At 45.8% G+C, this 17,947-nt stretch overlaps 1 protein-coding gene across 7 annotated transcripts in view; it reads right to left on the bottom strand.

Annotated features, from left to right (window-relative positions):
* Positions 1-17,947, bottom strand: part of LOC122388946 — a 40,118-nt gene that overhangs the window by 14,698 nt on the left and 7,473 nt on the right. The window contains exons 1-5 of one of the 7 annotated variants that reach the window (XM_043380559.1): positions 8,853-8,927; positions 8,278-8,298; positions 3,815-3,928; positions 1,480-1,509; positions 259-471 (exon numbers count right to left, since the gene is read on the bottom strand). In XM_043380559.1, the coding sequence (XP_043236494.1) occupies positions 259-471; positions 1,480-1,509; positions 3,815-3,928; positions 8,278-8,298; positions 8,853-8,868 (394 nt within the window). In that variant the 5' untranslated portion in view covers positions 8,869-8,927. Of the gene's footprint in view, positions 1-258; positions 472-1,479; positions 1,510-3,814; positions 3,929-8,277; positions 8,299-8,852; positions 8,996-17,947 lie in introns of those variants that run through there. The other 6 variants (XM_043380640.1, XM_043380706.1, XM_043380868.1 and 3 more) reach the window with 6 other exon arrangements.

Genomic DNA, 17,947 nt, shown 5'->3' on the forward strand with positions numbered 1-17,947 from the left:
AGGCAGCCGCATGGATGCCTGAATAATGCTCCAGACAGAACAACAGTTCAGCTGGAATGGACCGTCTGACATCGCTTAGGTCGAGTATGATATTTGTGGTCCGCCTCGTGTATTATAGCTTCCGACCACGGCTCTCATAATAACCGCACTAATGAATCACAGCCGCTCTGCTATATCCCCACCCAGCTGTGCTTACCTAGTCAATGTGCAATGGGCCAATAAATTGGTCTGCGGCAGCGGAACATCAAAGGCACTCACTGGTCGATTTGCTGTTGAGGTAGGCCATCATGTTGCTGTAGTAGGTCTCGCCGTAGTCGAAGTTCATGCGATACATCTTGGCCTTGGGCCGGTTCCAGAAGACGGGGTAGGGCGACTTTTTCTTTTCGATCTGCTGGGGCCGGTCGAAATCGAAGTCGTCCAGAGGGGGAGGCACCTCGCCGTTCACCAGCGCGTCGTCAGCCGGCGGCGCGTCTGCGCAGAACGAGAGGGTAAGCGACTGCAAAGGACGAGATCACACGCTCGCCGATGGTTGCCGCTTTTGGTTTTCTCTTTGCATTTGTATGTATGCGTCTTACGGTGCCATATTTGTCTGTATTTCATATATGTCTTATATGTCATACAAAGCATTACACATGCGCAAGACACACCGATAAACACATCGGGGTATTTATTTTTACATCAGTGCAAATAAAACACTCACATTGCACAGTATTTCAGTAAGTGCAAGTTTTTAGTACCTTGATAGCATTTACTGTAAATTCGTTTTAAGCCAGAGAAACAAAACTGACGATCGGTTTATGTATGTTATTGTCAATTACCATTCAAATGGACCTCTTGGGTTGACATTTGAATTTTGTAAACGACCTTCAGTGCCTTATTGAACTACTGCAGCGCACAGGACAGGGACCCTCACTAGACCGCTGCACAGTCTGCACACGTACAGTTGTTCCTATGGTGGACAGGTATCGAGATAAATGCACAATGCACATGGTGAGGATACGGATAGCATAGGCTACTACCCATAAGGCAGTATATAGTAAATGCGGTTTGCTAAACATGACATGACATACTACATAGTAAGTTTTATTCTACCAAAAGTAGGTACTTGTTGTTGTTGCTGTTGCTGTTGTTGTTGTTGTTGCTGTTGCTGTTGTTGATAATGATGTTGTTGTTGTACGTATTCAGTGAGTAACACCAAACGTGCATTTGTTTCTCACTGGTATGGTTACTTAGTTAGTAACTGCTCAAAATACGACTGAAACTACAATAACTACAATAGAAACTGCATGACTGCACCGTTTTATTTAAATAGATTAAGCTACTTACGCTACTACTATCACTACACACGTGCCATATGTCCTTTACGGTATGCTTCTACAGTCTACAGTCTACAGTCTATATACCGCTAGTCTAGTCAGTCTACGATCTACTCTATGTCCGTTCTATAGTTTATGTTCATGCAGTGCCATAGTGTTTTACCTTCCGCTGGAGGAGCCTCCATCTCGGCCTCTGAAATATACCGAGCGGTTCGATTCAATGACGTCATCTTTCGGCTCGCTAGAAAACACAGCTCAATCGACACTGCTGAACACCCAGTAAACGACCGGCTCGAAAACATACTGTTTTTATTGCATATAAGATGGTGATGTTTGGAAGTGGCATGCAAAACAGCGTGACGTAATAACATGCAAATAGCTGCTGCACGTGCACACTTTGCTGCAAAACACACTAAGGCGATGGAATTGAACACTGCATCATAAATGCAAGGTGTCCCACAATAATATGCAATATTCTAAGAAGACGATAGCTTCAATATTTGTTGAGAAAGCTCAAAGGAAGTGGCTGTAATAAAAACACCTCTTAACCCTATTAGTGGCAGGGGGGGGGGGTTGTTTTCATCCACCCCTCAGGTTTTTCGGGAATATCTCCGAAACCGCTGAAGCTACGATGCTGAAATTTTCTGACTTTTCCTAAAACTAAATTGGGCACATTCCCTGAAAATTTCAAGTTCATAACTTTACCAGGGGCGGCTCCAGAGCACTGGGAATTGGGGGGTCCTATTCGTGAAGCGAGTCATTTGGGCGAAGATCACGATGCTGATGTATTATAACTGTATGCACCAGTTTTACGAACAGTGAATGAAAGGTATCATGTGATAACATATACAAAGTTATTGCGCATCCTCTTTTGACACGTTTTTGCTATAATAGGCGGATCCAGGCGTCCAAAAAGGGTTATGTTTTACCTCCCAACATAGGTGCCCTGACACCGCCAATGCATGACCAATACAATTGTAGTCGTTCTCTCATAAGAAAATTGTAACATAACAAGACCATTACCACCCTTTTTAGAAACAGTACCAACAAAAACCTTATTTACTATACTTTTTGTGTACCCCCAATCTCAATGATCTGTATCCGCCTATGATTTTTGAAAATGCATATTTTTAGGATCCATGTAAATTCCTGGTTCATTCTCTATCGATCGGCAAAAGTTGCGTTAAGATTGGTTCAGAAACCTGGCCGTGATAAACAGTCTAAAATGTATCTGCAATTTGCACGTTTTTACCCCCCTCTACCCCCCTATTGACATTTTTTAATTTTTATTTTTTTTTTAGAAATGTAGATCACGTTGAGCGAAATCGAATGCCGTTTGAATTTTGAAAATCGGCCCATTAGATCTCGAGATATCAGGGGGGGGGGGTCGTAAACAGCCCCCCCCTGCCACTAATAGGGGTAGCCAGGAGCCTGCCACTAATAGGGTTAAACCTTTCTCTAGAATGCAGTATATGCAAACCACAATTTTTTACGAATATTATAACACCTGCGTGCTCGAGGAGCAAAAATGAGACATCGAGGACGCGCTAAATACGATGTGCCAGAAACCAAACACTTTGTGCTGGTGTGATAAACAAATAGTATGAAACGCGATTTAGTTAGAGTCACTCGCCTTGTGTTATCTCAATAAACATGGAAGCCACTGTCTTTAATGCGGTGCTTAAACATGGGACACCCGCTACAGTGCCTTTGATGCCACAGACCACTCGCCCTAGGTCGTCGATTCGCCTGCGAATGCACATCTATGTGAAGTAATACACATGTTGTCCTCTTGTTATAACCCTTTCACTACGCATGGCTTACGCAAAACAACTCTGATCTGGGAACACAAACGGCGAACTGAAAAGTCACACCAACGCATGCGGATTCTAATAAACGCAGCGTCAGTCCATGCCCTCAATTAAAATATTCTTGGAGCTACCCATCCCAACAAAGAGCACTGTAACTACGGGGTAGCTATATGTGCAATGATAAATGAAACTGAATATTGTTACATGGCTCAAAAGCTACATATTCGTATAACTACCCGCCGAGCTGGCTGGTACTATACGTGAGTGCACAAAAGTCCTGGCTGAACTCACATCCATTCAGACAATCAATGCCTGCAACAGCTTGCATATCATTTTCGCGATAACAACTAATACTAGCTAGCACTTAGCAGCACTGTTATCTTCCGTAACCACACCTTGTGATAACACAACTACAACTGCGAAGTGCAACCACTAACTACAACAACGCAAGTTAACACTTCATGGAACAAGTGCCTGATTATGTCCTGCTAAATGCTAAATATACTACAATCGTGACGATCAAAGAAGACCGATAACCCAACACCAAACGCTACTGTTCGATATTCTGCCACTATATGCTATTCTGTTGCTACTCTGCTTTCCTGGCGTGACGGTATACTTCGCCCTGACTACATCAAACACATCCTGAATGCAGCCTGCATATACTGAATCAGACAGGCGATATACCATTGACATTCTGAGGTGGCCACTCGGACTCCTGGGGCTCCTGTGGCTCCACTTGCTCAACAGGCGGCTCCTCCTCCTTCTTCTTACTCTTCTTCTTCTTTTTCTTGGTTTTCTCTGCAAGGATGCATGTCAATTCTACGCCTCCTCAATTACGGCATAAATAGCCCAAACCCCAGTAACTTTGTTTTTTATAATGCCTCTCACAATTCACGTTTACATAGACATGACAGCTCATTCAGACAAAACAATGCTGTATTTCTCTAGCAAAATATAGTGGGAACGATTACATTTTGATCTCTGAGATGACCTTAGCCATTTTGTTAAAATGGCACACTCAATGACTAGTTTAACTAAATTCATCATTTATCTCATGGTCAACCTTGTGACGATCCCGCCTGCTTCCTCATCCCTAAGCCGCTGGCAGTCAGTGGTAGCGCTGGCGACCCTGAGGCCATGTCCCCGTCTGCTGGGCTGTGGCCAGGACCATGGTCCACCCGACCTCCCACTAACACGAGAGTAGGTCCTTTGACGTGCCTGCCGGTGAAATATCGCTGCCGCTCTGATGTTGGCAGAGCTACCAGGCGAGGACGCCGGTGACGGCAGCAGCCAGCAGAGACATATGAACGCTGCACGACCGGGGAGCGGCCAGATCCCGAGACAGTTGCCAGGTAACCAACAGGGATCGTGTTTATGGAGTCCAGCTAGATCGACGGAATTTGGCAGAATTTATAGCTACATGTCAAATGGACTCGGATCTGTTGAATGTGTCGATATCAGTCACATATCGCTACATGGTGACTGTCAATGCCATGCATCAGCATGCATCTTCTGAGAATAAGTGGTTACGTCTCTGAAAATGTCGAAATTTCTATACCTTTGAGACAAAAAAATATGAAGATTAAGAACCTGAACCTGATGAAGATTAAGCGCTTACTAACCTTTGAGACAAGTAAATTTTTAATGAAAGCTCCTAGGCTTCGTTAACCCGCGCCCTGATGGGGTCTGCCGAGCAACGCGGTCTGATGGGGGGGCATTTTGCCCCCCCCCCTAAGATCTCGAGAACCACGCAACATAGCGACAAACGGCAAACGGCGTTGGATAGCCCCAACGGGGAATTACCTTGCGACCTAATTTCATTGACCTCTGTCTAACCGATGACGTCACAGGTCAGGTCAAAGGTCGAATTTTCACCGTTTACAGGCATTTCAAGAAATGCGTTGTAACTTGTAAAATCGAGTAAAATGCATTTCATTGAAAATTATCGATGGAGAAATGTTCGTCAAACACATATTTTGCTATTTGAGGTCACTGATACCAGGTCAGGTCACAGAGGTCAGGTAACTGAGGGTCACAAATTAAAAATATCATGTGATGCGTGTTTTATGGTCCATTTTATATGCCAAATGCGATTATGTGGGACAGGCAGCCCTTGGGGTTAGTTGAAATTATGTTTTGGTGAAGGTCAGGTCAAGGTCAGGTCAAGGTCAGGTCAAATAAGGTCAAATTTCAAAGTTGATATTTTTGCATAAAATGGGTATCGATTCGATGCAGCTCGTCACAAGGAGTTGAATGAAGGCCTCCATTTTGCGCTACGTGGTCTAGAAGTGCTAAAAATTGAGTCCAAAAATTTGACGTCATCAATTTTGAACAGTTTTTTCGCCATAACTTGGCCAAAAAAGGAGGTATCGATCTAAAATTTGGTATGTATATCGAAGAGCGCAGGGACTATTACATATATTGCGGTTTTTTCGAAATTCGAAAAAAAATATTTTTTTAAGTTTTTCTGAAAAAATCCATTTTTTTATTTTGGGGGGTTAAAATCCCAAAATTTCGAAAATACAAGATAGCAGTTTTGTAGCGCCGTCTTTTCTCTACACAACCACATAAGGAACTTTAAAAGTGCTTGTTAACTGTAGATTTGGTGAGCGTTTGAAGATGTCATGTTTTTTGCTCATTTTTACTCGAACATGACCTCAGTTTGACCTTAACCCTCGCATGTGTAGGGGGGTCGGATGGACCCCCCCATGGTTTTTCGCGAATAACTCGCAAAAAAAGCGGCCGATCGCGACGAAAGTTTCAGTACCCTCACATTGATCAATTTTACACCTACCCTGAAAATTTAATGACCCTGACCCAAATGACCTTTGACCTGTGACCTCTTTTCCGAGACCATGTTTGGCCGGAATCGCGATTCGGCGTATGTCGGCTCGCATTAGCCGCGCGTTTGCAAGCTTTTCGTGGTTTCAAACGTTCAAACATGTGATTTGATGTTGCTCCCATGCATTAGGGTGGGTGTCAAGGTCACATGAAGGTCAGGTCAGGTCATTGACCTTTGGTGACCTCGGGTGACCTCGGTTCACTTTTTCGAGTTTTACATGATTCTAGGCTAGTTTTTGGAGCTGAATTCGAATTTAGCAACCATTTGAACATTTACGAAGTAGTTTTGGTGCCTTCGTAACATGTTACGAAGCTGTCAGAGGCGGTTGACACGCACTACGAATACCCGTCACAACCCCTACTGGTTGACCTGACCTGACCTGACCCGACCTGGTCTAAATGCTTAAAGACATCATCTGTGATCAAAACTAACACGATATTCGTGATCAGCACCCCGACAAAAACCCTTAGCAGCCACACTTTACGACTTTCTAATAGGTCCGATTTTCCCGACTCTGGGTCATTGACCTGACCTGGAAGGTCAACCAATGACCTAGGACCTTAAAATTTGGTAGCATTGGCTTCCACTCGTCACGGGCAACACGCTCGTTTTTTCCGCGAAGCTCTAGCTCGATCAGGGGCCAAACGGCAAGGGGGGGGTCCATCCGACCCCCCCTACACATTAGAAGCTGGCAAACGCCGCACACATGCGAGGGTTAATAACTCCTGACCCGAGGTGACCTGTGACTTGACATTTTGTGTGAAGGTGTCAAATTGATGCCCGAGAAGGTACCCAAATTTGGCGGCGCTGCGCGCCGCCGTTTTCTCGCTATTTAAGAAAAATCACAGGGGGGGGGGGGCAAAATGGCCCCCCATCAGGGCGCGGGTTAAACAAGCTCCAAAAAAGCAATAATAGTATCTAACAAATTACCAAACGTTTCGCAGCCTTGAACACAAGGTGAGAATGTGAAAGTGCGGTACCTTTTTATCTATCACTCATTCAATTCACCTGACCTCACACACCTGTAGGTAAATAGACTCCATGTCACCGCCAGCCGTCTGTCGGCTCTGATGGCAGACAAACTGTGCGGTCTGTACGGTGATCGATCCCCTCTGTGACCTGACCTGTCACCGGCAGCTGAGGCAGACGCCACTCCGAGCACGCGCCGCCGTCAACACCGCCACCAACGGCGTTTTTCTGCGGCCGCCGCGCCCCAGACGCCACGCCAAACCAATAATGTTCCGGCTCTCCCGGGGTAGATAGGAACCGCCCCGGTGACGAATGGTTTGTTGTTGGAGGAGGAGAAGGTGCGTAAGCCAATGTTTGGCGAAATCCGATCCAGCCATAGCGGCGAAATGGGCTCGTGGACGTAAACACTGAGGGTGTTATCTGATTTCGAGACGATTTGTGTGGTCTCCAAAATTGCTGCCACAATGCAGTAGAGTAGCTCGATATAATATTGAGAGAATTGATTTTCGGTCAGGCTCATTTCACTAACAAAAATGGCAAGAAATTCGGTGTCATTCATCGGCAGCACTTGATCTTTAAAAGATCAGCAAAACACAGTTAAGAAACAATGCATATAGCCCATTGTTAGAAGAAATTGTTGTAAAACTAAAATCGACATGAAATGCAGGTGCCAGTGCATGATTGACCATTTTATATGTCACAGCTTTCGACATTCAGCGACGGAAGCTACTACAGGGTCAGGGTGACATGAAGTAGGTAAAGTGTGGTCCAAGTAACAAACATCTATTGAGCTGTCGAAATGACGACTACAGAGGACAGATGAACAAAATACAGAAACAACCTACGCGTCGAACACTTGCTCTGCGATTTTCACAAGGCTACACCTTTTGTTTTCCCTTTCCATGCCCATTTGCAGTCCTGTTCTCTGCGAATTTTTCCTAAAGATACGAGTATATTTAAATAAATTATGAAAAGTGATGAAATGGTTAAAAGTTTTGAAAATTATATATTGGCGCCTCAAGCTGACTACATGCATTCAGCTTTGCTATTGAGTATTGGTATGTACAAATCAATCTAAGCTTAGCTGGATCAGAAAGTGGCATCGAAAGTAAGAACTATTCCGCATCTAGGACGAAACAACTACGAGCAAATACGAGACAACTATGATCAGCCAACCTAAATTGCATATAATCACAATCGACGTACGAGACTGTGATGCTCTGCATATAACATAATGGCAAAACACAATTCTACTGCAAGCTAAAGAACAGGAGAATCTATCTATCGACGCACTAAAGAAATAAGCAAAAGTAATAAAACACGTAGGTACGAGTACCAGCTTGCGCCCACTCGGTCTCTGAAATCAGCAATAGACACAATTATTGATTATAGTATTTTTTTTGGTACTAGTAGCTACCGGTAAAGATGTATGTATGAATCAAGTAGACTCTAAATTCCTTTATAACGATCCATTTTTTTCAGAGGTCTCAGAGGCGCTAGACCTCTGGGGGTATCGGCATTGATAAAATATTAGCATTTCTAATGGAAAAGTAATGCCGACTACTTTTCAAGTGATGTTCTGTCAGGTGTGTGTCCAAGACGCATACAATGATGCATACAATGATGATGTGCATTGAGCAGCTTCTATTGCATGCCTATTCTATGCTCCTACACTGAGTGCAGACTGCGTGCAGTCAGCTGCAATGAAGTCCAAAACACCGTAAACTTTGCCTCAGTGGCATGTGTCCTCAAAACCATTGCAGAGGAGGATAATGATGGTGTGAAACACTTAAACTTGACTAGCGTTTTCACTGGATTCAATGAACACCGTCCGTTGTTCACTCATTGTCTCGCCCCCACAAACGGAACACAGCACGCCACCGTATCATGTTATCACCACCGCTGACGTACCGTTGGTATCCGCCATAGTGTGCGCTGTGAGTCCTGTCTGTGACAGCCGGGGGGAGCACTGGATCAGGACTGAGGTGCCGCTGTCCGCCCGGGGCGACCGTCCCGGCCGACCCGCCCCCTCCCCCGGCTGGCAGGACGCCGCGACCCTGGGGGGACCGTCAACCCGTCGGCTGGCCCCGCCCCTTCCCCTCCCCACCGGGGGGGGGGACCGTCAACCCGTCAGCCGACCCCATCCCCTCCCCTCAGCTGCCGTCACAGCCCACTTTTTCAGCCGCCGCTGCCCCGGTGACCCTGGGACAGCGACAATGACGGAGGAATGCCGCCGAGCTCGAGTAATTAGCGAGTGATCACCGGAGGCAGTGGTCCGCCTCGAGCCGTCACAGAGCCACCCTAACAGTGGCGGGCCGACAATTGTATCTGATACTGTCGCAGAAACACCCAAACAGTGGCGGGCCAACAATCTATCTGAGATTGTCACAGGGGCACCCATACAGTGCAGGTGGGCCAAGAAGTCATCTGGAATCATCACAGAGCCAGCGATGTATCTAAGGCCGTCACCAGACTCTACAACAGTGCAGTGGGTTTATTCTCTATCAGTAACCCGGTTTACATAGCATAATTGACGAGGCTCTAGCTCGTTAATTTGGCGATAATTTCGATGCAGTGGTCTTCAAATATTTAGAGGGGATCATTTTGTAAATTGTTAAGCACCATTGGCATCTTTTGCAACATCACGGACGGAGATATAAGCTTGCAACAAACCCTATGTAAACGCGTCTAGTGTTCGCCACGGGCCGGGCCAGCCCAACGGGCCATGGCTGGGCTACGGGCTGGGCCGGGCCCCCAAATATCATTAGTTAACGGGCTATGGACGGGCCGGGCCAAGAGCTTTCTGGACTATGGGTTTTGCGACTGTCAATTCAAGAAAATTTGGAAACTGATGCAAACAAAACAGACTGGGAAAATACTAAAAGTAAACCAAATTTAAGCAAGGTGAAAGAAAACCTACTTGATTTTGAATTTTGGGAATCTTGAGAATTATCCAATATCACATGATGTCACACATAGGAGGGTTTTCATAAAAATTTCGCAACCAAAAAGATCAGAGAATCTCTAGCATCATTAGTTTGTTAATAAAAGTTAAAATGTAGTTATCAGAATAACTTACTTAGCACTACAACTCCAAAAACTATGAAGCCACTCAACAATGATGGGCTACAGGGCTACATATACCCCGCGTTCGATGTCTCTCGGACGACAAAGATTCTACGTCGTCCGGCCAATCCCGTCCAAGGTCAGCGGGGGCTCGGCTGCGGTTATGGAACGTGATTGGCCGGACGGCGTAGAATCTTCGCCGTCCGAGAGACATCGAACGCGGGGTAAGTTTAACACTTATATATGGCGATAGTGAGACAATTCCAACACAGTCTTTCTTCCTTCACCGACGGCTTTTTAACGAGCAGAACCTTAACCTTCGCCCTGGTGGGGGGGGGCCATTTTGGCCCCCCCCTGTGGTTTTTCAGCGATAACTCAGAAACCACTTGAGTTAGCGCCCTGAAACTTTGTATAGCTGTTTATTCAACATTTTTACATCATGTCCTTTTTTGGGGGGTTCGGGTCAGGTCAGGTCAGGTCACAAGGTCACCAAAACTGACACCACCTCTAAAAAAGTTCAAAGCTCTCTCAAAGGCACAGCTTTTATCCGATCGATGTAAAATTTACAGTACTTGAAGATGTCACCCAGCTCTACAAAATGGCTATCTCGGATTTTTTATAAATGTGACCTAAGGTCAGGTCAGGTCATCGCTGCTCCCCATTATAAGTCAATGGGAGAATCGAAAAGTAGTTGTTTTTCAGCTAAATCGGGCGTGATTGTTCCTATATTTCGTTATTGAAGTGTCTTGGGTCAGCAAATCACAGCCCATGTGAAACCATTTGCTTGTGACCTCGCTGAGGTCACGCTAGGTCATCTCCCTGGTCACCAGAGGTCACCAGCGGTTTTTCTGCACTTACTTGTTATTGAATAGAGATAGAGACTCCGTTCGACGTTTATCGTGTTTGTCTCGTCAATGCGGATCGAATGATATGCAGCATGACCTATTTCGGTAAGGTCATGACCTTGACCTGAGGTCAAATTTTCAAAATGACCTTTCGAGGTCAAACTATATATCATTCGACGCGTCTCGACGAGCCAAGCACGATGGTGCATGAATCGTTTCTCTATTTTCTCGTGAATGCATGCTATAGTTAAAAACATTTTCAACGAAATTTGCCAAGTTGACCTTGCATGACCTCTGTAGGCCAAATCGTTGAGCTGAGGTCAAATCTGACGAACCTTGGCGAAAGAGCTTGAAAAGAGCTATCGATTGCTTTTTTCCGCGGCTCTCTAGCTCTTCTAGTTTCCGAGCTACAGCGGAATATGTCCGGCAACACCGAAAACACTGAAATTTGACCTATGATGACCTCTAGCGACCTCAATATTGACCTTAGCGAAAAAATGACCGAAATACTTTCGAACGTACTTGTTATGGGCTTTCGTTTGCTTTTTTCCGCGTCTTCCTAGCCCTCTTCGTTTTCGAGTTAGACGGGGGGGGCCATTTTGGCCCCCCCCCACCAGGGCGAAGGTGGCTCAGACCCACACCAGGGCGCGGGTTAAAAGGATACTCACGAAACACACTGTAAGCAACGAGGAATTCTACAGAGCATTTCGCGATGAAAGCTTCTTTAAATGTCCATAAATTTGTCAAAATAAATCACAACAAAGCAGCCCCTTTTCAACAAACTTGGCGATCATGGCGCTATGTTTATGTTGATGTGGCGGCATCTAGGTAGTATACACACCAGTATATCAAATAAATACTTTTTTAAGTAAGAATCAAGATGTAAAGCAAAAAAAATAAAATAAAAATTAAAACTTCAATCACAAAATCTGAAAAGTCGAACGAAAAACAAAATAAAAACTTGATCATATATGTTTTATTATACAATTGGTCAAAATCGCTACTTGCCGCAGCTGCGACAATCAAGAAGTGTTCGCTCATTTTCAATTGATGATGATGATGCGTAAAAGTCGCAAAAGTACCCAATGACATTTCAAGCTTACCATGTTTTCTGCTTACGCTGCTAGCGATATCCATATCTTGAAAAAGGCCTAACATAAAATAGCAAGGAAAGCAGCAGATAGTTGTCCACAGAGATTCGGTTGACACGTGGGCATGAATTGAAAATAGATCAAATGAGTTTTGCTGATAAATGGATGGATTTTCTCTTTTTTGAAAGACAGTGCTAAAGCTAGTGTCACCTATATTGTATGCTTTCTCAGGCTTTTGATATTGTAGCATCAATGGATTGAATTTAACAGCAAGGTTAATCCCAGACAGATTCATCAATTCCCATAAGTCAAGCTTTTTTTTCTGCTGGTAAGTGCTGGGAAGTATAGAGTAAGTTGCAAATACTTCCTTCAAGTATGCATTAGAGTCACCAATTATGCATGATAATGTTCACACACATCAGCTTGCAAGATAACTTTACTCATAGAATGTAGTTAATATAATCATGTAAACTTTTTATAGGTGTGTAATCATGACCTAATTGACTGAGGTGCTTGCTGTTACTGTTAAAATTTGTGCCATAGGTACTTGAAATGATTATATTCATTGAAAAGAAGGGAGTCATGATTGCCATGTTAATATTCATGCAATTTGAATTGTTCTTAAAATAGTGTACCTAATCAATCATGCTTATTATAGCAATAGACTAAGACAATAACTAGATTGCTATTTTTGACGGGCCGGGCCGGGCTGGGCTTGGACATGTTTGCCAAGAGCGGGCTATGGGCTGGGCCGGGCTCTGAACCCATGGGCCCGGGAAGGCTGGGCTGGGGATTTTGGGGCCCGTGGCGAACACTGTTCTCTATCTGAGACTGTCTCGGAAATACCAAAACAGTGGGGTGCGGCGGTATCAGCGGTAACATCGGTATGGCTGGTTCGGATTTTGAATATCTCAGGTCATTCAGCTAATGGGAAAAGGTAGATATTGGTCGGTCTGCAGGTTGTCCGAGAGATTGACTGCTGAGATAAGGTGCCACTGGGATAGACGAAATCAAAGACTAAGTTTGATAATAACAATTCCGAGAATGACGAGAGTGTGTTAGTAATCAAAAGCACAAGACGGATAAAGACAGAATATACACATTATGAGATAGTGTTTTTACTTAAAATCTAGTAATCTAACTTTCATACCAACTTTTCTGAGTCACCGCATGTCCGCATTCGTCCTCCGCAGTTTTATGTTAAATTATGTTCAATAGAGCAGGTACCCCACTCGATATACTATCAAGCTTAATTCAATGCTGCAAGTGACACTAATTGGCAATACCATAGCATTGAAAAAGAATTGATAATATGGTAACGGTGCCATTTCAATGACAGTTGACGAATTTGGCCCTGTGACAAAGGGCTGGGTCTGATGAGTGTTTCTTCGTCAACATTTATGTCTCAACAGTGGATTGATAGTCGCTCCATGGGAGAGTTATATTTCAATATTACCTACCATTCTAATAATCAAAGTCGTTATAATTCAAGACCATTCAAATACAACAAATGACGTTGCATAGCACAATTATGTATACGTAACTTTATATTGCGTTTAAATGATCGTATAGTCTGGGAAGAAAAAGTCGGCTTTTGTTAGGCATTCGGTAAATTTTATGCAGCAAATAAAACTTTACTTATGCAACTTGAACGGTGATGCAATTTGAGGTGTTTGGACAGGGTGTTTGGAATTTGTTCGTCGACAATTCTGAAAATGTACATTCCGAAGGCGACATAAATAATTTTTTGGTCTTACTTTAGTTCAACTTAATCATATTGTATCATGAGCATAAGGTCATTTTTCATTACAATAATATGACTAACGATGCTCAAACATGCCATTGCTTACATTCAACAACTTGAACGGGGTGATATTAGCCGTTTTCACGACGGCCATCTGGTTCACATTTGGTGCACATCTGGTACAGATTAGGTGCAGATTTGGTCAAATTAGGTTCAGTGTGTCTCTTAGCAGCTATCAGCTAAGGTTGCACTAATTGCTTATATGCCTGCTTTGTCATATTATCAGAGAGCATCATCGATTAAAACACTAAAAAAAATTCATAAAATGAAAGATATTTGCTGTAAAAGAAATTAGGTGCAGATTTGGTCAAATTAGTTGCATTCGCCGGATAGCCCGTCGTGAGAATGGTCATTTCACGATGGAACCGTGCAAATTATATTAGCGGGAAGTTGCGCCCTAGTCACCTCCCACCTCCGCCAGCACAGGTCGTGCCTCAACACGGAGCAGGCCGTGCCACCTAGGTGCGCCGGGGAGAACTACAGGTCGCATAGTGCCACCAGATGTCGCGCACGCTTGACAGGCGCAGATATATAGATTTTAGATCGTGGGTGATATATTGTAACAGCGTTGATTTCTACCATGCATGTATTTTAGCAACTCACAGCGTGGGCGCAGGCACTGGAACCACAACGGCTACCACAACTGCACGTAAGTATGTCCGACATACGACTTATGTTTGGACTCGAGGCAACGCAGCCCAAGCGGCCTTTTCCGTTAGGACGCCGAGCGACGGAGTGCGCGCAGCAATTTTTTTTGTTTGTTTACCGGTTGAAACCCGCGGAGAGTAGAGTGATAGCTTTAGCGGCGGCTACCGCCACCATGGGTCGACCAAGAAGGAACACCGGTGAGTTACCAGCTATCCGGCCTGTTAGTTACGCGCGGGCCCTTCGCACGAGGCAATCATGGCGCGCCCCTCTAACCGGCGGTCTAATTTTCGTCAGCCAATTAGTCTGCCAAGTTGCTTGAACACTGGCAGTTGGCACTTTTGTTCTGTTACTACCCTTCGCCCCATACTAATGTGGCCACCCGTCTCAGATACTCAGTTGGCCCTCCGGGCGGTCACATACACCAGCTTGTAGCTTGGCCCTGAACTATGCCCTGCCCACTGGCATGTCATGCCATGCCAGCGCCACCTTCACAATCTTGCTCGGTTACATGCACCAGTGTCATAGGTTCGCACTATACAATGCCCTAACCGCACACTGGCACGCCATCCCGAGGGCATGCCCGACAAAGCCGGCCATGCCCAGGGGTGGAGACTTGCCTAAATCCCAGGGGGTGCTTTTCTGTTTTAAACTTTGGTTAACAAGCTGCTATGTTCGTTTTGCTTTGTTTGTGGGGGTGCTTTGCGATATGAGGGGGTGCTCGTGCACCCTCAAACCCCCTTTTCTCCACCCATGGCCATGCCTGACTGGCCTGCCTATTTACCTGGGCTGTCATGCTACGTCACCACTAGATCATCAATGCAGCATAGCAGCCGGCTTTCGTGCTTCCACAGTGTGGCCCAATGCCAGCAGTGACCTGACACCCAGTCGGCCCGCTGCAGACCGGTGCAAGACGACACCCCGGATCAACGGCCGTCCGACCGCCGGCCGCAGGCCCGTCGCGGCCTTGAGCTGACGCCACGCCAGATGAGTCACCCGGCCGCCCCCCGGTGCGGAGGACGGTCAAGTTTGTCCGCTGGCCTGCCCCAGCTTACAACTCACTGTCAACTACCATGTCATTACGTCGCTACTAATGACATGTCTGCTGGCCTGCCCCAGCATACCACTCACTGTCACCTACCATGTCATTACGTCGCTACTAATGACACGTCCGCTGGCTTGCCCCAGCATACCACTCACTGTCACCTACCATGTCATTACGTCGCTACTAATGACACGTCCGCTGGCTTGCCCCAGCATACCAATCACTGTCACCTACCATGTCATTACGTCGCTACTAATGACACGTCCGCTGGCTTGCCCCAGCATACCACTCACTGTCACCTACCATGTCATTACGTCGCTACTAATGACACGTCCGCTGGCTTGCCCCAGCATACCACTCACTGTCACCTACCATGTCATTACGTCGCTACTAATGACACGTCCGCTGGCTTGCCCCAGCATACCACTCACTGTCACCTACCATGTCACTATGTCCCTACCATGACATGTCAGCTGGCCCCTGCCCCCAGCACATAACTCTATGTCAACTACCATGTCATTACGTCGCTACTAATGACATGTCCGCTGGCTTGCCCAGCATACAACTCACTGTCAACTACCACGCCATTACGTTGCTGCCAATGGCATGTCCGTTGGCTTGCCCCAGCTTACAACTCACTGTCAACTACCATGTCATTACGTCGCTACTAATGACATGTCCTCGCTGGCCCTGTCCCAGCAGCTCCTTCTTGAGCACTGACCAGCGGCATGACGTTTAATTTCTGAGGACACCAGTACTTCTCATGCAGTAGCAGTGTTTACGTTTCCCTACCTCAGGTTGGATGCATGTCAGCTTGTATGGTCGCGTGGGGGTGCATATTCCGCCTTCACGAACCACAAACCTCCAGGTCATGTCCGAGCTTTCCCCCATCTTACTGAGTTGTTATACTTCTTCTCAACAAGTTGAGGGTCCGGACCGTTGCCGAAGGCGGCTATGAACCTCAGATCGCGTCAACTTTGGCGTCTTTCAGAAGAGCCCAGGAAGGGGCCAGGGGTCGAGGCCAGCCAATGCCAAAACACCGAACGTATAGCTCCGCCCGGACTCACTTAGCAACCTTAACGCTAATGGTCATTTCACGATGGAACCGTGCAAATTATATTAGCGGGAAGTTGCGCCCTAGTCACCTCCCACCTCCGCCAGCACAGGTCGTGCCTCAACACGGAGCAGGCCGTGCCACCTAGGTGCGCCGGGGAGAACTACAGGTCGCATAGTGCCACCAGATGTCGCGCACGCTTGACAGGCGCAGATATATAGATTTTAGATCGTGGGTGATATATTGTAACAGCGTTGATTTCTACCATGCATGTATTTTAGCAACTCACAGCGTGGGCGCAGGCACTGGAACCACAACGGCTACCACAACTGCACGTAAGTATGTCCGACATACGACTTATGTTTGGACTCGAGGCAACGCAGCCCAAGCGGCCTTTTCCGTTAGGACGCCGAGCGACGGAGTGCGCGCAGCAATTTTTTTTGTCTCCCTCTGTTCTTTCTGGGGCGTCTTTCAGAAGAGCCCAGGAAGGGGCCAGGGGTCGAGGCCAGCCAATGCCAAAACACCGAACGTATAGCTCCGCCCGGACTCACTTAGCAACCTTAACGCTAACGGCTATTTTCGCACAAGATCGTTTTGTGCTATTCGACACAAGCATGCGTAGCGCATACTCTTATTAACCCGCGCCCTGATGGGGGGGGCCATTTTGGCCCCCCTATGGTTTTTCCTAACCCTCGCCCTGGCAGGGGGGGTCGATGCGACCCCCCTTAAGGTTTTTCAAAGATAGCATAAAAACGGCGGCGCGCAGCGCCGCCAAATTTGGCACAGCTTATGGGGCAACCTTTTTACATACGACCTGAAAATTTCAGGTCCGGGTGACCTTGGGTCAGGTCACCAGGTCAGAAAAACCGGTACAAGATCATGGTCAAATTTCAATTTTCTTTTTGCACCCGTCCAGCTCACAGTTTTGGACTGATTTCCTTCAAACTTTCAGGATGTACTAAGTTCACCGAGTTGTATAACATATATTTCGTTTTTTTTTTAGGTCACTGACCTGAGGTCAGTTAGAGGTCATTACGTCGTAATGTTAAGCCTATGGGAAAATACTAAATTCGGAAAATACTGGAGATATCCGCTTCGTTCTATCACTTTTGTGCTTTGAAACCACAGTACTTAACAGCAGGTCACTTGGTGCTTCTTTGTTTGGTGTACTTATCCATGGGTCAGGTCAAATGAGGTCAACTGAGGTCAAATTTCGTTTTTGCCAATAACTTGGCAAATAATGACCCTAGAGCTTAAAAAATGGTATCATTGTGTTCCTGGTGATCAGCCGAATCGAATGATATGCAACATGATGCAATTTGGTGAACTTGAACTTAATTCATTAATTTAAGTTTACTTAAAATCTAAGAAAAACTTTAAGTACACTTAAGCAAGCTAAAACGTATATAATTTGACGCGCCTTGACGTGCTGAGTTCACTGGTGCTTTTCTTTTTG

Source organism: Amphibalanus amphitrite, unplaced genomic scaffold, assembly GCF_019059575.1.
Source record: "Amphibalanus amphitrite isolate SeventyFive unplaced genomic scaffold, NRLGWU_Aamphi_draft 000001F_arrow, whole genome shotgun sequence".
NCBI classification, from domain to species: Eukaryota; Metazoa; Arthropoda; class Thecostraca; order Balanomorpha; family Balanidae; genus Amphibalanus; species Amphibalanus amphitrite.